The 23,728-nt window shown below is 39.7% G+C and overlaps 1 protein-coding gene across 1 annotated transcript in view; it reads right to left on the bottom strand.

The window, feature by feature from the left end:
• Positions 1 to 23,728, bottom strand: part of LOC118564019 (matrix metalloproteinase-17-like) — a 193,868-nt gene that overhangs the window by 15,825 nt on the left and 154,315 nt on the right. The window contains exons 3-5 of the mRNA XM_036140712.1: positions 20,735 to 20,867; positions 18,424 to 18,559; positions 1,375 to 1,661 (exon numbers count right to left, since the gene is read on the bottom strand). Of these exons, the coding sequence (XP_035996605.1) occupies positions 1,375 to 1,661; positions 18,424 to 18,559; positions 20,735 to 20,867 (556 nt within the window). The remainder of the gene's footprint in view (positions 1 to 1,374; positions 1,662 to 18,423; positions 18,560 to 20,734; positions 20,868 to 23,728) is intronic.

Genomic DNA, 23,728 nt, shown 5'->3' with positions numbered 1-23,728 from the left:
AGTCGGTTCAGCTCGCCTTTGTGATTTGCTTCTTCTCTACATTTCCGGGCGTGTAAGTTGAACGATGAAGCGCAGTCATCATGCACTGGCTCTAGGTCAAAGCAGGATGCTGAGCACTTGGAGAGCTCTGAGCTGAGTGAGCCTAGCCGTAGAGTCCGCAAAATCTCTCGGTGACCAATTGCTGGGTGCAGAGGGAAGTTTTACAAACTGAACTCAGTGAACAGCACGTGTCGAGGGCACTAGTTCATCAGAGTGAATATTAGCCTAACATCATGGTGGTAAAATAGGTAAAAGAAAAGATAAGCCTTTCAAAGCACTTAACCTCTGTTGAGGGACATTCACTGAAGCAGGATGGAGAATGATTTCTTTGTCATGGGTATGATAATGATTATTCAGAAAGTTCTGTCTTGCAGTTTACTGAGTATTTCCTTGTTGCAGGCTGAGGACAAAAACTGGATGTGAACCTAGACAGTGGAAGCAGTAGATAATGGATTACTAAGTCAAAACATGAGTTCCACATAATTGTGTGCACTGCTTACCTTCACTTAAAAGACAAAAATGAAAAGCTTTGGTACAAAGCTGTTTTTCAAAACCTTGGAAAATCTCCTCTCTGTCACATTGTGTCAGCCTTTTGCAGACCATCACACATTGGCATGAAAACTTTCCTATTCACCATGTTGGTTTAAATTCTAGTGCAGTAAGGTAGCTCCAGATAATAGCCTCAAAAAAAAAAGTTTTGCAGCTCTGCAAAATGCACAATTCCGACAAAATAAAGGACCTTCTTTCCTCCCAACGAGTTATAGGTAAAAGACGGAAACATAAGCCGCCAGGTTTTCAACAAAACCCCATGGCATAACAAATTGGAATCGATGAAAGCTGACAGTGAAATTCAATTACTTTTGCTGATTGCTAAAAACAGATTTAATGGCTGAACCAGCGGGCGTGTATGTATGAGTTGTTTGTTTCTGGCAGCTGCGGAAAATAAAAGGATGCCTTTTATGCCTCCTAATAAGCTTGTGATAACAATCAGTGCTGCTTTAGTCGCCACACACAGGCCATTGAATGTTATACTGTTACTTCAAACAAATGAAATGCTAATTATTAAATTTGGATCATGACCAGACCAGACAAAGGCACAGCTTGCCTCGCAGGTGCAGTCGGAGTTTTACTTTCCATCATGAAAGCTTTATTTTCTGTAGCTTTTTCTAGATGCTGTATTTATGGTTTTGTTTTATGGGCTTACACAAATGTCTTCCAGATTATCTCTGTGTATCATTTTCCCCCAGACTCACTTTTTCTTTCAGCCTGTGTCTTAATGCATTTATGCTCAAGCACCCGTGTTTAAAGCTGACACATAGAGTCTGCATTTCTCACCTGGCGATCTGAAGGTCCAGGCTTCGTCATCATCAAAGTGTGTATCGCCCGCGGTGAACCTCTCCCCAGGAAAAAAAGCGTGTGCCACTGTGCCCCCGGGCCCGTCGAAGGGGTATCCATCATTATGGTCGGCTTTAGTGAAGTCGATCTGAATGTCTGCATCGCTGCCGGCCACCTCGTGGAAGTTCAGAGGCGCGATATCGCTCCAGACCTTCAGGGCGTAGTACATGAGGGCTCGAACTGTGTCCCTGCCCAGTAAGGCGGAATCCTTGGGAAAGGTTCTCACTCTGAAGAAGCAAACAAGAAATCAGATGATGAATAAATAACAGCTGGGATGGCATTCATATTATTCAATGTCTGAAGTACAGAATGACCTTGCCATTTGTTTTTTTAGTTGTGGGAGTAAATAAATTATAATTTTTTTGTTTTTTTATTCATTTATTCTTAAAAAAAATTATTTATGATATTTCAAAAAAAAAAAATCCGTAGTATTTGTTTTGTATATGTGCTCCACTTTTTTTAAACTATGGCAGTTAGCAAATGTAGCAAATGTAAAATAAGTTGAGGATGAGGGAAAGGTTCACCTTCCTGCAGTGACAACTCTAAGCCTACAACCAAAGTTACAATGGAATAAATAAATAATTGAACTTTATTGATCTCACAATGGAAAAATTCCCTTCTGCATCTTAACCCATCCCCTTGGGGAGCAGTGGGCTGCCACTGTGCAGCGCCTGGGGAGCAATTGAGGGTTAAGGGTCTTGCTCGGGGACCCAGCATGGCAGCTTGTGGGAGTTGAACTCAGAACCTCTGGGACCGAAGCTCTGTGCTCTAACCACTAGGCCACCACTCCCCACCATGGTTTAGATCAAAGCATATCCATGTATTAGAATGGACCAGTCAAAGTCCAAAACTGAAACCATTGAAGGATCTGTGGCAAAACTGAACTTCTGCATTCGGTATGAATGAACTTGAGCTTCTCTGCAAATAAAAATGGTTAAACAAATCAGCCTCTGAACTTGAAAAGCTGGTAGAGGCAACTGTAATTGCAGTAGAACAGTGGTTCTACCAAGTATTGTCTCAAAGAGGGTGAAAACGAATGCATGACACTTGTCAGATTGTGTGAAAAAGTTCAATGGGAAACTTCAAGGGGCAGAAAATACTTTTGTGATGCACTGCAGGCCATAGTCAGCATATGATTATATTTACTTAGAAAAGAAAAAGCATTTCATAACAGACTGTTCCACTTAAACCCTTCAGAGATCTTGAAAACTTGCTTCGGTTCACACGCGCCTGCTGTTGTTCTCATGCAACCACAACGTTTTTAACCCATCTAGTGATGTAAATGAGTTCATTAGTGCAGCTAATTAATGCATTAATTAGGAAACATGTCTGTATCAACATGTTGTCACAAAACAGATGGACACGAGTGACTTGGATGCAATGTTAGCTCACAGCGATAACGAAATGGGCGCTTGAAAATTGGGTTTTCGCCATTAATATGCAAATGCAGTCATCAAGTTGCTGCTGGATGTAATCGGACCATTTATTTGGAGGGAACTTGTAGCGTACAGTGAGACAAAACTTTTGTCTCAATTCGTTTGCCAAAATGTGACTGCACAGTCCATTTATTCATACAGTACCGCCTGAGTGTGCGACCGTCGCCGCTAACCACAGTAGGACAAGGTCACTGCAAATGGATCAGCGCCTCCACAGACAATTCACCTGCTGATTAGTCCTAATTCAAACCGACGAGGGAGGGTGATTGTGTGTGTCTGTGTGTTTCGAGAGAGAGTGTTCGAGAGAGAAAGATGGAGAGACAGAGTGCATGGTTTTGTCAGATGCGAGCATGTATGTGCATCTAAATGTTGTGTGCATAAGTGTGCAAGTGTGTGAGCGTGAATGCAATTACAGGTAAGACCGCCAAGGTCAGAGTGCTCCTGCGCTGCATCTCAGATGAACTAAGGAGTCTCTGTGAACTGCCGCTGCTCACATGCAACGACGCCACTCGCATGGAAATTAAAGGAAGTGTCGTGTCCCCCATGGTGCCTCCTTTAAATTTGATTATCTTTACGGATTGTGAACTTGCCACAGTGTCACACACCTTGATTCTAACTGGCTTATTGATTACATTTAATCAAGCAACCAGTTGCAGTCAGATCTGATGTTTATTAAACAGCTTCTTGTAATTAAGTCCACAACACTATGTATTTATGTTCTATTTGTTTCCATTGGGCTTCAATGACAATATCAACAACCATATTACATAATTCCAATGATGACTATTCCAAGGTACTTCACTGCCTGTTTGTCCAACACCGTGTAACTTAAGCTCTGAGCCATCTTTTATTTATGATTCAAGGCAAAAGTCTGCAAATGAAAAATACATACAGGTGGATCTAAGTAAATTAGAATATGCATTCAAAGTCTTTGCCTTTTTTTAAATAAAAACCTTTAATTGTGCATTAAACATACTTTTCATCAAGCCAACATTTCTATTAAATGTTTTTTTTATAGGTATATGTTCTAATCTATTAAATTAAATGTCATGTTTTCAATAGCTGCAAGTGGAAAATCATCATAATTAAGAAAAATAAATGCTTGAAAACAGTCTGTGTGTAACTAAATAATGTGTTTCACGTGGTGAATTAAGTTACTAAAATAAATTAACTTTTTAGAAATATTCACATTTATTGAGATGCCTAGAATGTACCTGCTGTGCATATGGTGCTATGTTTGTCAAATATCTGAAGGAGCCTTGATCTATGCTGCAGAACAAACGGCCCCACGATTCACTTTAAAACACTTTGGCATCCAGAAAACGTACTTTGGTGTAAACTCAGAGACTTGGAAATAGATGCCTTCTTTCTGCGCCTGCAACAAGCCCAAATCATTAGCTCTACACCACCTTGCTTTATAATAGCTGGTGGGTTTAGATTGTTTGTGTCTTGTGTCTTTGTATTTTTTTTATCCATGTGCTGCTTTGCTTTGGATTAGAAAAAAAAAACTCTCCTTTTGGCCAAGTCTGACCAACAGACATTGATCCAGAATGGTTTTGGTTTATTTAGATATCCCTACCCTTTTCAAATGTAATGAGATGAGGCACTCTTCCAAACAAGTCATACTTAATCAGTCTTTTTATCATACTGATGTGGATTTTAACATGCCAACTCCAGTCTGCAATGTTACCACTTGATGTTTTGCTTGTGGTGAAACTGCAGAGATGAAAGATCCTGCCAAGATTGGCAACACTCATTACGGTTTTCTACTTTCTTTACCAAGTCTGTACACATTAATCTTTAAAGTAAATTCTAGGTATATACATTATTTAAAATCATGGCCTAATTTCATGTGCCTTTCTTTCAGAATTGTGTTGTGTGCATTATTTTGTTGATCAAACAAGTAAGGGACCTGCTGTGTACACGTTCACAGGAAATAGACGTAGATGTGGAGTAACTCCAGTTGGGAAAATATATTCATTTTTTCCCAGATTTTTTTCATTGCGGTAGCTTAGCCGTTGCTATATGACAGACAGGAGTTGCTGGCTGAATGAGAAACTTCTCCATTTTCAAGCTCACTGTTATCCTTCAAGTTTACCGGTTTACTGATTTACTGTTAACCTCCCTTACATGATATCGCAAGATTTGTCTGAGGTCAGAAAATATATGGATTGCTCAACACAGTCATTAATTAAGTTAATTTAGGACTGTGTTGAGCAATTTTTATATTTGAAATTAAAATTAACCCAATACTAAATTACTACGGTGTATTTTCACTTTCAATAACAAAAGTCTTGGATTTGCTTAGCAAGCTTTGAAGGTAACTAGTTGCGGCAGAATATTTTAGGCCCATTTATATATTTATATATATATATATATATATATATATATATATATATATATATATACATATATATATATATATATATATACATATTAGGGCTGGGCAAGTTAACGTGTTAATTTCGCGTTAACTCATTAGACTATTAACGGCGATATTTTCTTTAACGCGCATTAACGCAAGTTGCTCACATGCTTTTATTTTGTGAAGGTCTGTTGCTGCGGTTTAGGGGTTTGAATCAGAACAGTAGGTGGCGATAATGCGCCAATAACCTCGCTGTCAGCCCAGCCTCGGATTCAAGCAGGAAGAAGAAAGGTGCTGGCCGGAAAAAAACAAAGCCGACATGCGGAAGGCGGTGTTTCCCGCAGGAATTTGCTTAGGCGAGGCGATGAGTTGGCGGCCGGAACAAGTTTTGTGCGGAGCGGAGCGGAGTCTGCATCGACGCCGTCGGTGAAGTCGCTTCTCGTTTCAAAGTATCCATGTATTTTTGCCTGTTTTTCCCTGCCATTCACTATATGCACGCGAGAAAGCAACAACAAAAAACTGCGTGTTAACGTCAAATAAACGCAAGCAACGCAAGCATATCGAGTTAGCAAGCATTTCAGTTTAAAGTTCTTCCATCATGGAATATGACAGAAACAAGTTAGTTGTAACCACTGCCAAGTTAAACTTTGGTATTGAACATAAAATGGTAATGCTGCTCCCTGCTGTTACCTCAGAAATTGCCTGTTTTTGGTAGATTTTTTCCTCATAAAGAGAATTCCCTGTCAGTGGGAATAAGCTTTAATTTATTATTATTGCTATTTTTTGTTTTACATGTCTAAGTTGAGCTTTACACTAAATATGTGTTACTAATAAGTGCTACAAATGTTACAACACTTTTGTTCATATGGCAGCAGAACATTAAAATAAAAGTGCTCTTTACACTACTTTTGAATTCATTCTTGGAGTTTGTAAATACAATGTGATTAATTGCGATTAATCAGGCAAATTATGCGATTAAATATTTTAATCGTTGCCCAGCCCTAATATACATATATATATATATATATATATATATATATATATATATATATATATATATATTTTATTTTTTTCTCTTCACCATCTCAAACTACTTTGTGCAGATCCATTATACACTTCAATTACAGGTTGGAATGTAACAAAATTTGTAAAAAGCCAAAGGGGGTGAACACTTGCAAGGCACTGTGTATGATGTAGTTTGGATCAGGAATCTAGTGTAGAAATAGAGCAATCAAAATAAATACATTTATAAAAAAAAGGGCATATACTGACGTTTGGATTTTCAGTTACATAGATGGAAAATCCTTATTTATCGGTTTTCTCATTCTTTACGGTATTTATTGACGCATGAGAAAGTATACAGTTTAGATAAATTCTCAGTTTCCTGAGAGTCAGGGCGGCTCCTTACTTTCAGTAGACACGCAAAGCTGTGCACGCTGCAAACTACTTCTGGCCTTAGTGTGTAGAACCCACAGAGGCATTGCCACTCTCACAAAGAGACCATATTTTAAGCATTGAGCAGTCTGCTGCTTTATTTTCTCACATCTATGGCATTACATGGCTGCAAGCGTGGCCCTCAGAGCCCGGCCAACACTTACCAAAACTGCTGTTGCCGCTGCTGCTGCTAATTAAGCCCTGCTTTAATTCTCACATTCATCTGCAAAGAATCCACTTTCCCCAAGGAGGAGTTATTATCTTCCCTGGCGTCTATCTGCTCTAGTTTCCCCCATGAAGAAAGACAAGGTCGCCGTCAGACATTTGTGCAAATATACTCATTAAACAGTCCTTTCCTGGTGAGTGGTCTGAATGATGTTTATTAAATTATAAAGACATATGTTTTAAAGGAAAACTTGTCAGCACAGTGGGAAATGAATGACTCAAAATCCTGAAATTCTTGTCAGTTTTGGAGGGCAAAAGCACAAGTGCATTGCACATATGCTATACTCACTTCTGAAAGAAAAAGTCTGCGGATTAAGCTGGTGGCTTTCCCAACACAGCATTAATGTCTGTTTTCTTGACATTATTCTGATCGTGAATTAGACAAACCTATATAGCGATAAAAGCATTAGCAAGCACGGCTCAGTCCAAAAGTGCACACGCTGGAGATTTCAGGATCCAGCACAAACGCAGGAGTCATCAGCTGCTCGGTGGCTGGAGGGCTGTTTAGCAGCAATAGAGCTTCAGAGTGTGCATCATTGACTTACAAATAAATATCTGAGAACAGAGTGTGCTGTCAGACGCTTCCACATCAATCAAATTTAATACCTACATAAAGAAGTGCTTACATCAAAGAACACCCTGACACTAGCGAGCAGGCAGTCGTGGACGGACTCAGGATCATTTGCCATGGAGCTTAACAGGCAAACAGAGGGAAGAAGAGGAGCGAGATGAAGAAGAGCGAGAGGGAAGAGATGGGAGTATTGTTAGAGCCTGGAGGGGAATGCTGGAGGTAAAAGCAAGAGAAGAGATGAAATATGCAAGCAGTTTCAATGAGCCATAGGAGTTTGCAGTTATTTATGCGTTTATTTCCAACCCAAAACAGAAGCTTGATATTATAAATCTAGAAATCACACACCTAGTCCTTTTTTGCATTAAACCATAAAATTAACCATTATAAAAGTTAACTGAGAGGAGCTTTTTATGTGATCTTTTAGTAAGGTTTTTATCATTTTTTCACCAAAAGTTTCAGGAGCCAGAACTCAAAAAAGCTTAACCCTCTTTTCATGATAAGCATAATCCACCCGTGTTACTCTTTGGAGGAACATTTTGTGCACCTCTTACTACCTAATCTGATCTGTTTTAAAGGGCTAAAGGCTCCCCTTACTGGCTCTTTCGGAGTTGAAAACACATTAAATTACTCTCATTAGGGTACTTCCTTTAGAATGACTAAATAATGATTACAATATAAAACTTTTGAAGTGAAATCTTACAGGCCTTACTTGTAATTGGCAAAAAAATAAAATCTAACAACTACCAATTTAATGAACATGTTGTTCACAGATAAACTAACAAAAAAGGCAGAGCTGAAATGTCTAAAAGGATCAGACATTATATGGGAGTGTCATGATAAAGCAAAACAATTCATGAAATGTTTCATCCAACTAATCAAAACTACCATTTGATGGTAAATGCTTCTGTTACTCAAGTAATTACAGCAAAGAGAAGTGAAATGGGGCAAAAGAATCTGGAAACGGGTTAATTAGGTTAGGTTGAATTTACCTTAAAGGTTTTCCAACTGTCTCAAATCACATTTAAAATCTTTTATAAAGTGCACTTTGATAAAAGAAAATTACAAGAACTATCACAAAGTTATTTTTTGGATCACACCTTTGTTGGCAGTGGAACTGTCACAGTCTCCAGGTGTTTGTGGTCTGATTTTTCTTCATGTATGTATTTTTGACGAGTTTAAGTTCCTGGATCATGTTTATTTATATTAGTTCCTATTTTTGTGGACCCTGTTCTCAGTCTTCCCATGTTCACCTTGCATTTTTTATTAGATCTTTTCCTTTTGTTTCTCCCCATCTGCAGTATTCCAGCTCAGCTCTTTGTCCTCAGTGGGCTCAGCTGCTCGTAATTTACTCTGATTTCTTTCACCTGTCTTTTGCCTCATTTCTCCACCCTGATTCAGTATATACAGTATTGTCTCCATTTCTGTGTTTCTTGCTGGTTTCTCTGTTTATTCATGGACTTACACCTTCTGCCACCTCGAGTGCCTGTTATGTTTATGTGTTTCCTGTACTTAACATTTTGTACATTTTCTTTTGTTTATTGTTAAACTTCTGGTCCATACTACGCTCTGCGCTTGGGTCCCCTTAACCTCACCATGACAGGAAGTGTCTTTTGTCTGAAACATCTTTTGAAATGGCAAAATCTGCAGGATGGTCTTCCAGAACTCTTCCTGGAGCATATGGGGAGACTGTAGGGCTTGCACAGGACTGCAGTGCTTGTTCATCAGAGAATCTTAAACTCGATTAGCAAAACTAGCCTCACGCTAAAGCTACAACCTTCTCATGTCCACCAATTGACAGAGGTACAAGGTTACTGCTGTTATGCCATAAGCTGGTTGAATATGCTTATTATTATTATTAATTATAATTTGGTATTATAATTTAAATAATAAATCATTCAACTCAAATTTCCGCTATAACAAATATAGTTCAAATGGTGGTGATGTTAGCTATAAGCTTGTAAGTATTTATACCACTAATGCATTAGTTAATTTGCTGTTATGAACTCATTTATGCTGGAATAAATGATCAGGTCGGACTGTTAACCGACCAGGTTTATCCAGCAGGCTGTGAGAACCCCAATGTAACTGCAATTCGAGTTTAAATCCTTATTCCTTATCACCATCCAATGATATTGTCTCTGTATTAATATCAGATGTTAACTCCAAAGGAGGTTAGCTCTGAATTCTGAATACCCAGGCAACTGTGAATTGGGTTGAACACAAAACAATGTCTATTCCGCAGTCGTTGGTTTTATTGAACCAAAAGCAATTCCCTGTTACAGTAATTCTCTGATTCAACAACTTTGGAATTCTTACTCATTACTAAACTAAAACATGCAAAAATATATGTGGAAATAAAGAACAAAACAAAAATGAACAATGGATTAAAATGAGCGGTTAGCAGATCTTAACTTAACTCAAAGTTGTTTAACACCGCCCTCGAAACATCGGCATTTGACGTATCAGCATTGATAGACAGAACAGCTTCGGGAATCTCACTGGACGCTTTGATGTCTTACGAAAGCTAGTTCAGCTAAGCTACCTACAGTTCAGATACGCGTCACCCTCCCAAGATGGCTGCTACGATGACGTATGAGGGGAGGTCCTAATGACGTAACCACGCTTACGCTGATGGGATAATGCCTCGCTTCGAGGGGCGCAGCTAACTGGGAGTTTAAAGCAAAGCCCGCGACTTGAGCTCGGACAAAAAGATTAACTGATAAGAAGACGCGAAAAGAGAGAGGGGGAAAGCAGGGAAAAAGATGAAAAGAAATAAAGCGGTAACCCACGGCGGGGTTCTTGATGGATCACAAATCAACACAGCAAATCAATTGTAAAATGCATGCACATACAAAGAAAATGTTCAGCAAAATAATTCCAACTTCGTCGTGGAATAAAAGCATTAACCAACACCTACAAAGTTCTACCGCCTGCCCAGGCACTTCTAAACACCCTGTTGGTGAGACAGAAATAAAAGGGGAGACCCCGTTACTTTGAGGTGCCTCGGGGCTGGTCCGGAGCGCTCCGAGTAGTGGCTTTCTGGACGCGCCTTGACGAGCGCAGATGTCCGCAGGCTGCAGCGGGACGGGGGGAGAAGCTCCTTCGTTTCTTCCTCCGGGTTCAACAGTCGCTTTGTTGGCCAGACAAAGCGGGGTCCTCTTCGATCTCTGGGAGATCCGGCGTCTCTCAGTCTTTTGATCAGAGGGAATTTAAAAGTACTTATTTAAGTCGACCTCCTGTTATAAAAAGCAGGGAATAACCGTTGCGTCGAAAAATCTCGGTCCAGCGAGCAATCGAACACGTGGCGTGGGATCACCCCAACGGAAACAGCTGTGTGTGTCTTCTCGGGTTGGCTAAAAGCCAGGGAAGAAGAAAGATTGTCGTGTGTGATCGGCTTTTATAGCCATCACCATAGCAACCTTATCTTGATCGGCGGCCATTTTGCCGTGTTGCGTGATGAGAGTTGGTGGCCATTTTGACCACATGAGTTGGTGGCCATTTTGACCACATTGCATCATGGGTAACGCAGTCCGTTACGTCCCGAATTGATGCCCGCTTTCTATCACGTCTGAACTGGCACAACACTGCCACGCTCTTAAGCCAGCTTCATACTGACAACGCGTTTTGTATGCGTCCTCATCTATTGCAAAGTCTGTTCATGCATCCAGACACCCCCGCCCCCTCCCTCCTTTATTTGGGAATATACCAGATCTGCTTTACACTTCCTGTATCTGACTTCCTGCATGGCTCATCTGGTTTTCAGGAATTTCCTGCTATACACTGGGCTCTTGCATTGTACGGTAAGTCCCCCAGCTGGAGGCAAGAACACACACCCTCCTGTTTGCATCTGAGGTTGGCTCTGCTGGTTGCTGGGAAATTCAAAAAGGTTTTGTTTTTCAAGCTGCAGTTCCAATGCAAAAATTTACCTGTCAGACTGTCCAAGAATGGCCCTGGCATTACGGGAAGGGAAGGATTAGGAGGAGAAGCACTAGTATATCATGGGATTCATAATATAACAGAATGATACACATATAGAGAACTTTGGTGTCATTGGTTGAGTGTGATAAGAGAAAATAAGGGTCTGTCTCATCACAAGTGTCATTCTGGTAACACATGACAATAAAGATTCTTGACTTTTGAGTGCAATATTTTTTTGACTATGTGGGCTGTACTGTGGAAACATCCTAACACAGCACCCAGAGGCAGAGGCATTGTTGTGGGATAGCCATAACAGCAACAGGGGAAATCCCTTTTGCCATAAAGCACCATGATGTTCATATAAGTTGTGAAGGTCTCGGGTGCCCGTGATAGACTGGCGACCTGTCCAGGGTGTACCCCGCCTCACACCCATTGACAGCTGGAGATAGGCACCAGCACCCCTCACAACCCCACAAGGGATAGCATGTTAGAAAATGGATGGTCTCGGGTGCCATAATCTTAATTCTGTTTTTATTTTTAAATTGTCGTTCTTTATATATGTAGATTCCCATGTTTAAAAACCCACAGGAAAAATACAGCTATAAAAAAAATCTGACATTTTACTAAAGAAAATAAATATACTATACTATCCTTGGCAGAATCACTAGCTTCTCTCTTAAAAAAGGAAAACCCACATGCTCTTTAGATCTCTGCTTTCAGCCAATTATACATGCTCTGTTGTTGTACCAGAAAAAAGTAGACAGGTAACTTCCACTGCTCTGAAAAAAACAAAAAACAAAAAAACATTTCTTAAAAGAGCCAAACTGCGGGTGGCTTAGGTCAGGAGATTGGCTGTAGCTGGCTGGCAGTCACAAGATGGAGAGAAGGTTGTGGGTTATAACAAAAAAAAAAATGCTGCAGTTATTTAACAGCAAACCCTCCCAGAAGTCCGCAAGCCGGTTCCCTTTAGCAGATGCTACCTTCATAGCTCCAGTACAGCGAGCAGGACCGGATGGTTGCCACCTCCTTTTCCAGGTCAGCTGAGACCACACTCACACAGTCACATCATGATGTCCTCAAAAACTCAGTGAACCTCTGACTGAGAGCCTTCAGAAATGTGGTGGGATTATTTCAACAAGGCCTGCCTGCGGGGACAGAGTCTCCAGGTAATTTGTTTTCAATAAGCCATGACTATCCTGGCCCCTGGTGACAGGTGATTCATCCCTCTGAACTCATCACTCTCACAGCCCGAGCAGCTGCTGAAAGCGCTCGCAGCAGATTCCAGCTGGATGAGCCAGACCCGTATCCCTGGGAATCAGTAGTGGGTGATTTTCCTCAATTTATGTCCACTGCAGCTACAGGGGTGCTATCAAGCGCATCGACTATTGTGCTATTTCATGCTGATGTAGGCCTACTCTGGTTTTCATCAAAGTCATCGCTGCACGTCCATTAATGAAGTCGGTCTGAAGTCAGAACATGGATCTGATTAAACCCAATTTAACTATGGTCTGGTTGCAAGTCAGAAAACCAGTGAGATATGCTAATTTATGTGTTAACTGCTGATAGTAATACAAGCTAACAATGTTGAAGCCCATTCTTTGCATTTTAATGTATTAAAACACTAATTGAACATGTTTGCCTATGGAGCCTGTACAGTGCTATATGTGTGAAAGACATAATGAGAAGCAAATTATCAGAGTAGCAAACAAGCAGTTTAGTTCTACGGCGATCACTACATTTTAAAAACAGGGCGGCCATGTTGGATTATGAGGGTAGGGACAGTAGGAAACTTCTGACTTTCCTTCCTAAAATTGCTCCACATTCTCCAACCACATACATAGTACCATAGGATAAGAACACTTTTTTTTGTTTGTTTTTTAACCTCATCTTTATGATCTTTATTATGATGTTCACGAAAGAAACTAATGTTTATTACTGTGTTCAAATGTGTGTTAACAAGGTGATACTTGAAAATTTACAGATGGGGTACTTGTTCTAAAAAGTTTGAGAACCACTGATCTACAGTGATTAAGTTCAAACGAAAACAAATGATTTGTATCAATGACTTTCTCATATTTTTCTAGTATTCATTTTGCATGTTCACACAATTTTGCATGATTTTCATCCTGCAGCCTTGTGATCTGCACTATCTAGCTCTAGATTTTCCTTCTTGTTCCGCTTTAACCAGCGCAGCCACTCTCGCTCGGTCGGCCTCGCTCCAACAGCTGAAGGTTCCCGCTCATCGACCTGTTTCTTCAATCCTCCAGCGCCCTGATGTCCTGCTTTCTTGCCTCATCTCGCTTGACTTTGCTTTCCTTCTGCCCTACCTTGGATCTATTAATCCTCCTTATTTCATAATTTCTTGGCTTGTTGCATCGGCCTTCACACCTTTACGTCTCACTATAAGTAGCTTTAGGCTGATCCGCTTAAAATGGAAAGTATAACAGCCGAGTAGATTATTTCATGTTTAACAAATATTTATTGCTTTCCTACAAAGGTGTTTGAGTACATACTTTTATTGCATTGGTTCTGCTGGAGTTATGTTAAACTGTATCGTGTAGCTGGAAATGGCTGGAAAATGGCCTATTTTTCCTTTCCAGGAGTGGTCTGTGTGCAGACTGTAGTGTAAAGTAAAAGTTAAAGTAGTAAGAGGTGCACGAGAAAACTGCCATTGATAACGTTTTCTTATAAGCACTTCACAACAGGCCGCTCTGTGCATACCCCAAACCTATCCTAGAGCTATCACGCCCCCCACCCCCCTGTATTTTACTAAGTTATCACATTTTATAATAAATGATACATTATTCGAGATTGGTTTGACTTAAAGGTGAGGACAAATGAATAATAATAAGAAAATCAAAGCAGTGCTGTGTAGTGGAGGGGGGAGTGGTGGCCTAGTTTTTAGAACGCAGAGCTTCGGTCCCAGAGGTTCTGAGTTCAACTCCCACAAGCTGCCATTCTGGGTCCCTGAGCAAGACCCTTAACCCCCAATTGCTCCCCAGGCGACGCACAGTGGCAGCCCACTACTCCCCAAGGGGATGGGTTAAGATGCAGAAGTGAATTTCTCCATTGTGAGATCAATAAATTCAATTATTAACCTTTAGCCACTAGAGGGAACTCGCTGTAACTTTCAGGGTTAGCGACATTAAAAGCCGCTGGCAACACTGCACTGTCACAAAATGAAACAGTCTCCATGTTTTGGAATCTGATAGCAGACCCCTTTGGACCAGCAGAATGAGAAGTCATTGAGTTGCTTGTAAACTCAATGACGTGAGGGGGAGCCATGGAAGAGAAGGACAGGGCAGACAACAGGCTCAGTCATCTAATTATGAAAGGTTGCAGGGACTTCAACAGCGGTGAAGATCTGACATGAAGGTCTATGAACTATACTTACTGTATTTGGTAATAATAACCATGGCCGTCAAAAACTTTGACTCGAATATGAGAAAAGTAGAAGCATGTAAGGTTGGCTCTGGTGTTTAAGGGGATCTCAGACTGCTGTAAAGCGGTGTTCTAGGTCACATGACCCATTCAGAGCTGGATCCACACCTCTCAAGTTACGTAGGCGAGTTTTTGAGAGGGGCAGCCCGCACGGAGCACCCATACGCGGCAAGTGCAGTATATTGATCTGAATAATCATTTAATATAACTCAAAATAAGCTAATACTTGGGTCAAAACTTACACAGTGCTGCTTTATAAATGTCGATATTGCTAATTTAGGACAAATAGTTATATCTTTCACAGGTTGTGATCACAACTGAATAATCTAGCTGAAAATCAACTAAACACTCCAGTGAAGTCATTAAATGTTTCCAAATCTGACATATTTCTACACAGTCTTCCACCATTTACGAACGCGATGATGATGACCTGGAATTTATATTCATAAAAGGTGGTCTAGCCTGATACGGAAGAGTCACCTTCCCATCAGTCAGGTCCAAGATTACGTCAGCAAAAATACTTGGAGGGTTTATCAGTGTGCTCCCATTTCTTTAAAATAAAGTTCTCATATGTCACTTCTCCTCTAAAGTGACTGCACTGCAACCTTCACCTGCTCATGACATCACAAAAAAATCTCATTTGAAGACTCAGCCACCCTGATAACTGGTCCGCCACCATCAGGACGTAGACAGAAGGTCCTTTTCCAACTCCAGTTAATGTTCAGTTAAATGTGTTGCCTGGAAATTCAGAGAAATCGCAAAAACACAAGCAAACTGTTGAGCTTTTTATTCTGCCCTTGAATGGTCTTTAGCCTGCTGAACAAAATCAATTATCTTGGTAAACGTATTCAAACACTCCTTACTCTAAACAAGCTTGTTAAATTTAATAATCTAGAGCTAATGCTGTTAATCTCCTTGCAAAATTAGAAATTACATTTTTGAAGGTGCTGCCAAGACTTTTACTCAACTATGCAACAAGGGATTCTATATTCTGAAAATGTTTGCCTCCCAGAGAATCTGTTCCCTCAAGAAAGGTTGCCTCTTCGTGGGTGTGTTTGTATTTCAGTTTTCCTCTCTCCATGTGTCTGTCCTACATGTTTTTTCCCCCCCTTAGATGTTTGATTTCAGTCAACACGTATATATCTATATAGTTCACTGATTTGTGCAGCACGAGTGGACACCCATTACACACGCTGGCAAACACATTAACTTTAACATTAACCGTCTCCTAGCTTATTCACCCCTGACAGTGTGTGCATGTTAATCAACCGAACTGTTCAGCAGCGGCAATTACACAAGGGTTAAAATTGCTCATAAATGCCAAAATATTTACAGTACATGGCAAAAGATCTCAACAGCAAATGAAAAGATTCACATTATATTTGTTACATTACAACTGCGCACTACAAATAGTTTGTTAGGATTTTTATAGGCTAGATCAACACAAAGCATACACAGGGGGTGATTGTGAGGTGGAGGGAAAATGACACTTGGTTTTTTTAAAATTCATGAGGAATATAAATCTGAAAAGGTTAAAAGGTGGTTCTGGAGGAAAAAAAATCAATACTTTTTAGAACCACCTTTCACTGCAACTACAGCTGCACTGATTTTTTTTTTACACTTTCTTCTTTGTAGAATAGCTTGACCTCAGCCGTATAAACAGATATGTTTTGCCACAGTCTCTGAGTCAGGTCTAACTCTGGGCTTGGACTTGGCGTAAAACACATCCTTTGATCTAAAATATTCTGGCTGTATGTTTCATCCATCTGGAAGGCAAAACTCTGCCCCAGTCTCAAGACCTTTGCAGCCTCTACCATACAGTCAGATGGAATAAATTAGAATATTATTGAAAAGTTTGTTTATTTCAGTAACTCAATTCACTCAGGGAAACACATTATATAGATTAACACAGACACTGCAAAAAGGGAACTAAAAGTAATATTTTCTTGTAATTAGTGCATTTGTTCTTGATTTGAGCAGATAAATAAGATTATCTACCAATGGAATGCGTATTTTGACCCCTAAAATAAGGTAATTTAATTTACTGCACTTGAAATAAGATGCTGGCGATGAGTTTGTTTTCCTGCAAAACAAACCCATTGGCAAATCATTTAAACTTGCCGGCTCAAATCAAGGACAAATACATTCATTTTAAGAACATTTTACTTACTTTTAGTCCCCTTTTTGCAGATGAGTGAATACGTTTTAATTATGTTTTTTCACCACCTTCTGCTGAAAAAAACAACACAGCATTTAAGATTAGTATATAGCACCAGACCCACAAAAAAGTAAAATTTTTCACATAGGAATGGAGGCTTAATAAAAAATATGTTCAATACCGGCTTTTTAAAAGTTACTTTTAATCTGACAAACTGGCCTTTTAGAAATGCAGACTGTAATTTATTGTATTTAGCTCCATTTGTTTTACCATTGCCTCTGTCTAGCTCTCCTGTATCTGATGAACAAAGGAATCTCCACAGCATGATGCTACCAGCACTATGTGGCCCCGTGGGGGACGGTGTGCTCAGAGTGGTGTGCAGTCTTAGTTATTCTTTTCTTTTCTATTGAAAAGCATGCCTCCTACTTCCTTGCTTCACACTTATGCAATACTTCAAGCCTGTGGTGGCCTATCGTACAAAATAGAATGCACTGTCTATCAATACTAGATTTATTTGGCGCATGTGTTACCATGGGACTCCACCATCAGACACTCCGGATGATAATAAACTCAGTAAACCAAAAACATTTTCAGTTTTGCTGAGAGAGGACCCACACAGAGCTGACAAGATTGGATTTGAGCTTATACCTGACCTATATCAAATGTGTAAACATTAGATTACTTTACTAACATGTAGACTTTAAAATGATGTGTGCTGTGTCAAAGTACCGGAACCAGAAAATTAACAGCTGTTTGAGGATTCAAAGATTATTGCCCACTCCTACTGCACTTTCTGTATCTGTTTGAGAGTCATTTTAAAGAAATCCATGGAATCGTTGTTTTATGAGTGGGTTTTTCCACTGACACATGTTTTTGCCACCACCACCACCACAAGGTAGCAGTAAAATACCAAACTTTCAAAAACCACCACGGTACCCAGGCTGTGGCGCTTCTTAAGGCCCAACTTCAAACAAGTGATTCCATACCTGTCTCTACCAATCTCAATTTTATCTGTAAAAGATGACAAAGTGTAAATGAAGATATTTACTTTCTGAAACTAATTAGTAAAGGAACTGTTGTCATACAATCAGTTTTTGACCTTTATTAATTATCATTGTGTAATTAAGAATGTGGTGTGAATGTTTTATGAGTGAATACAGTGTCTGCAGTGTGTGTGTGTGTGTGTGTGTGTGGGGGGGGGGGTATCTGAATAATAAGTGAATGATTAACTTCAAAATCTGAATAACATTTAAAGTTGCCAAGCAGAAGCGATGTAGTTGGTTCAGAAATACACTGAGGTCTTTCCAAGAGAAAGAGATAAGACTTGCTTCCGTCTGTAGGCCCTGCAAACGTTCGGCTATTATTTAATGACTGATAAACAGTTTTGCGTTGCCGTGATCTGCCGGTGTCATGGAAAGTTTGTGAATCAAAATGCTCCTACCTCCACGACAGATGTCTCTTATTCCATTTGTTCTGTGTGTTCAAGCTTCGTTTCCTGCGTCCCGTCGTCATGTTGGGATCGGAGACATCTGGCAGAGAGCATCTGGGCGTTTTCATTAGACCTAGTGTGGCTTGGTCTGAAGGACAGCAAAGGTGAGAACAAACAGTTAAAATCTACAATGGTGTGCCGTGATAATAACTCCAGAATCTCTGTTTAAGGGTATGAACAGCTTTGCAAAGCATAACCGTTTTCACATTTTGTCACATTACAACCAAAAAAAAAAAAAAAATAGTTTTTAGGGATTTTATGTGATAGGCCCACATGAAGTACTGAAATAAGAGTGAAGTATGCATAGTTTCAATCTGGGGTCTTCCACCATGTTCCCCAGAACCCACTGTTCTGCATGTTTTAGGTGTTTCATAGCCTCCACAACATGACCTAAATAAACGGGTGATTAACAGGTCTCTGCAGCCCTTGATGCCTGCTGGGGAGGTGTGGTGGAGCAGAGACACACCTAAAACATGCAGGGCAGTGGGTCCTGAGGACCAGGATGGAAAACGCATTCATTTTTCAAATTAAAAATGAATGCCTTTTTATGTAGCCCTTATACCCACCACTAAGTGAAAACCAGTGTAATCAATTGCTTTCAGAAGAAGAAGTTCATCTATGTGTATTTTAATTGTAGCTGTTCTGTCAAGGCCTCAGACGTTTTTAATAGAACATGAGTAAACTGTGCAGACCATGGAACACACTAGACAGGTTAGGGATATATTTATGAAGAGGTTTAAAGCGGGTTTAGTTTAGAAAACCTTCTCCTAATGTCTGCAAATCTCACAGCGCTCCATTTAATCCAATACACAAAGATGGAAAGAGTATGGCACAACTCCTAATCCACAAGAACACGGCTATTCATGGAAGCAGCCAAGAAGCCTATGGCAACTCAGGAGGAGCTTCAGGGATCCACAGCTCAGGTGGAAGAATCTGTTAATAGGACAACGTTTATTCATGCACTCCACAAATCTGGCCTTTGTGAGAGGGTGGAAAGAAAGCCATAGTTGGGGGAAAAAAAATATGTTTTTAGTTTTCCAAAAAGTAGAGGGCGCAGCAAGGAAGAAGGTATTCTAGTTAGATGAGACCAAATTTGGACTTGTCACCCTGGAAAGAATTATATGTGGCAAAACAGTCAAAGTCCAGACTTAAATCCAAATGTGAATCTGTGGTAAGGCTTAAAAATGGATGTCCTCATATAGTCTCCATCCAGTCGGACTGGTCAAAACCTTTTGAGATAAACTCATATCTGTAATTGCAGCAAAGGGTGATTGTAAATGTCATATTTTTCAGATTTTTATCAGAAAAAAATTTGGAAACATGTAGACTTTCCCCTCCCCTTCAACATTATGCATTACATTGTGTTGATCTGTCACATAAAATAAATACAAACATAAACAGCATTTAGTAATAGTAATACTTTTATAAACGTTCCGAAATAGGTTTAGTGCTTTAATTTTAAGAGAGATGTATTCTGCTACCATGGCTCAACATTAATTTAAAAATGGCTGCACCAGTAATCCGGGTAATCCAGGTCCTGCTATGCAAACATACCATACGTGCATCCACAAAAGGCATTTTAAATCCACTTAAGCGATAAAATATACAAGCTCCATAAGATACCTGCTTACATGAGCAATGATGCTCCTAAACATGTCCGCCAGCCGGCAGATTACATTTTTTTCCACAATCCTTTACGAACCAAAATGACTCGTATCTACTGGCCATTCCTTACTGTACGTGTGGGAGATGTAGAATGATGCTGTTTGCAGGGGAGGGCTGTGGGGCCTGTGAGTGGGTAAGACTGCCAATGTGAACTGCAGGAAATTATGAGCCCAGTGCATGGCAAGAATAGGAGAATGCACGCTAATCAATATATTGTTCTGTTTCACACGTACAAGCATCATCAATCACATACAGTAGGCACGTGGAGGTATTGTCATTCTCCTCTCGCCCTCTCTCTGTGACAGCAACTGTGATTTATGTTTACAAGCTGTCCTGTAGTGGGCCGACAGCTGTGCAATGTAATACTACCCAGTAAATAGAACCCAAATAAATATTACCTTTCAGTGTTATGTCTGAGAGATATTGATTCAGTTCCTTCTAAAGCTACTCTCTCTGTTTTTGTTGCTAGGACTGCATTATATTTTATCCCTTGTATTTTCTTCCACTGATACTTAGTTTGATATACTCTGCAGTCTCAAAGTAAAACAGTGACAGTGCAGCAGATTTTTTTTTATAACTCAGGCACATATAATAATACCTAATACTCCAGTTTCCTTCAGCCCTCCGAACTTCTGCATGGCTTTGATGGCCTTGGTCAACGCCTCTTTGGTCTGCAGCTGGCCGGTCACCGGGTCGGGGGGCGGGAGGTAGCCAAACCTACTCAGCCAGTCCTGGAAGAGAAACAGCAGCAGACACACTTCATGAAACAAATATTTTTTTTTTATGTTCAGTGTGTGTGGATGCTATAATTCTGTCTGTTTTGGTGTCTGAATCCAGCTGCCGCTTCCTTATTTTCAACCTTAACATCATCTGATGCCCTAAAAATCAATCAATCAGCTTTATTTCAGGAGCACATTTTAAAATATGCATGGGGGACCAGAGTGCTGTACATTAAAACAAGAAAAGGTTAAAAAAAATAAAAACATACAAAATATCAAAAGCAAAGAACCAGGTTCAATGAACACTATTTTAAAATGGCATACACGACAAGATCACTGTGTATTAAAAGCCAGGAAATAAAAGTGTGTTTTAAGAGATTTAAAAACAGAAAAAGAGGAGGTCTGTCCGATACTCAATGGTAAGTTATTCCATAACTTAGGAGCAGTGACAGCAAATGCTCTGTCACCTCTGAGCTTCAGGCTAGTTTTAGGGACTGTCAGCAGCAGCCGATCAGCTGATCTAAGGGATCGGGGCGGGCAGTAAGGCTGAATCAGCTCACATGAATATGGTGCAGCAAGGTTGTTCATACATTTGTAAACAAATAAAAGCTTAAAATTAATCTCGTAGCACACAGGGAGCCAGTGAAGGGATGCCAGGATGGGAGTAATACGCTCGCGCCTACGGGTCTGAGTTAAACAAAAAAAAAAACGAGTAGCAGAGTTCTGCACAACTGCAGACGGGCATGAGAGGTCTGGCTAATACCTATATACAGGACACCACAGTAGTCAAGACATACCGTGATAAAAGCATGGACTAGTAGATTGATTTCACAATCATTTCTTGAAATATACATTTCAAGAAACGTACATTTCTAATAGCGTATAAAATCTAAGTGGAAGCAACAAAACCAGAACTTTTCTTAATCTAAAAACTCAAAAGTGGAGATCAATATAACAATAAAACCAGAATAAAGCTTGCTCCTAAATCGGACATCGTTGTTAATGCACGGCATATGTATACAGTGACCATGTCTCTTAGCAAACTGTACCTAGGCCACACATTGTTTTCTAATAATCAAGAAGTAGTAGTAATATCCTTTATTTAACAAGGAAAAATCTCATCGAGATTCAAACCTCTTTTGCAAGAGTGACCAGGCCAAGACAGCAGCAATAAAACATACATTATCAATAAACAACACCAAGGACACAGACACAAACAGCAGTTTAACAGTTTCAATAAAAAAAGCTCCAGAGTTCATTTAAATCAGCTGGTCTTCCGGGGCAGACCCAGATTTTAATTTTACAATATTCCAGAAGCTTAAGATTAGCCAGATCTATCTTCTCAAAGATAGATCACGGTCTATCTCAAATATATAACACAAGTGTCAAAGGTAACGATGAAACCAGCTTACAATTACATGGGAGTGAGAGAATGCTGACTTGCTGTAAATTTGGCAACATTCCCCTGAAGAAAGGCTTTATGGTAAGATAAGACAATGAATGAGCTGGAACATGGTTGGAGGGATCAAGGGGAGACTTTCGAAGCCAAAGTTGTACGTACGGTCAAGCATGGTGGTGGCAGCATCATGCTGCGGGTCTGTTTTGTTGACTTTGGTGCTGGCACTTTGCACAGCGCTGATTGAGTAAAATAGAGAAAGGACTACCACTTAGTTGTTCATCTCAGACCAACAACATCTAATTCAGAAGACCAAACTATTTAAATTAACTATTCCGATTCTGCCTTTAAAAGCAGACACATATATATCCTAAATTACAGCAAACGTTTGTGGATCTAAAAAAAGAGTGTGTAGTTAAAGTTAAATCTGCTAACAGAGATTTAACCAAATATCAGTGGGGGTATATCTGTATATTTTAGCTTTCAGTTGTAACTCTGACCCTTTGTGGGATAAACCAAATCCACAATCAATTAAAATTTTTGCACCCTGTTCTTGCTTTTGAGATCCATTGAAGATGTATGTTTTATCATAATTCTACACTGAAAGAAATGTTTAAAGGCACCATAAAATACTCCAAATGCACCAACCCTATACTTGCAGAAACAAAAATATCTAAGTTGAGTTGACCTTCTGTTGATTAATTTGGATCCTACTTTTTCTAACTCTTTTTGTCAAGCAACACTGCTAAAAATTAAGAATGTCCAATAGCTGCAACCTTTTAAATGCTTTCTATTGTCAAAATTTAAATATTTTCTCACTTTCCTTTGTTTTTCATATCCCTGAGATCTATTCATCCAGTCTAATAGGCAGCCTGGCAAGCATGTTTTTATTCAACTCAAGTGCAACAGAAATGTTTTCTCCTGCAATAACACAAATTATAATAAACAGAAGGATTGACAGATATTCTACTCCTCAGAGACAGATAAAGTTAGACAAATCCCCCTATGGAAGACAAAAGCAATTCTTGAAGTACAATGTAAGTCCGAAATATACCAATTTCAAGAAAAAAGTAAAACTTGTGTGTTTTGATAGGGTATAATAGAATTGGTGAAAGAAAAATGTTAGTTTAATTTAAACTGAAGAACACTTTGCTGTGCAACTGTCACTTAAATCTTAGTAAAATGTTTGTTTCTGCAATACAGAATAAGGTGAAGTGACAATCTAAGCCTGAAACAATTTTTTATTCACTGTCTGACATTAAATCAGACTACCCCTTTCCTGTTTTACGTCAGTGTGATCGGAATGCATCCGTTTGCTAAATGCCAGAATATAAACAGAACATTTTTAATTAGTTTCTTCAAATTCAGACGTTTTTGTTTTCCTCAACATTCGGTAGAAATGCCTTTAAAACTATGTGACTTGGGTCTAACCTGTTAGGGTCCTTACAGAAGGTTTCTCACAATAGTTTCCTGGAAT

The sequence above is a fragment of the Fundulus heteroclitus genome, chromosome 8, assembly GCF_011125445.2.
Source record: "Fundulus heteroclitus isolate FHET01 chromosome 8, MU-UCD_Fhet_4.1, whole genome shotgun sequence".
NCBI lineage: Eukaryota > Metazoa > Chordata > Actinopteri > Cyprinodontiformes > Fundulidae > Fundulus > Fundulus heteroclitus.
This window is presented reverse-complemented; position numbering and strand designations above follow the sequence as displayed.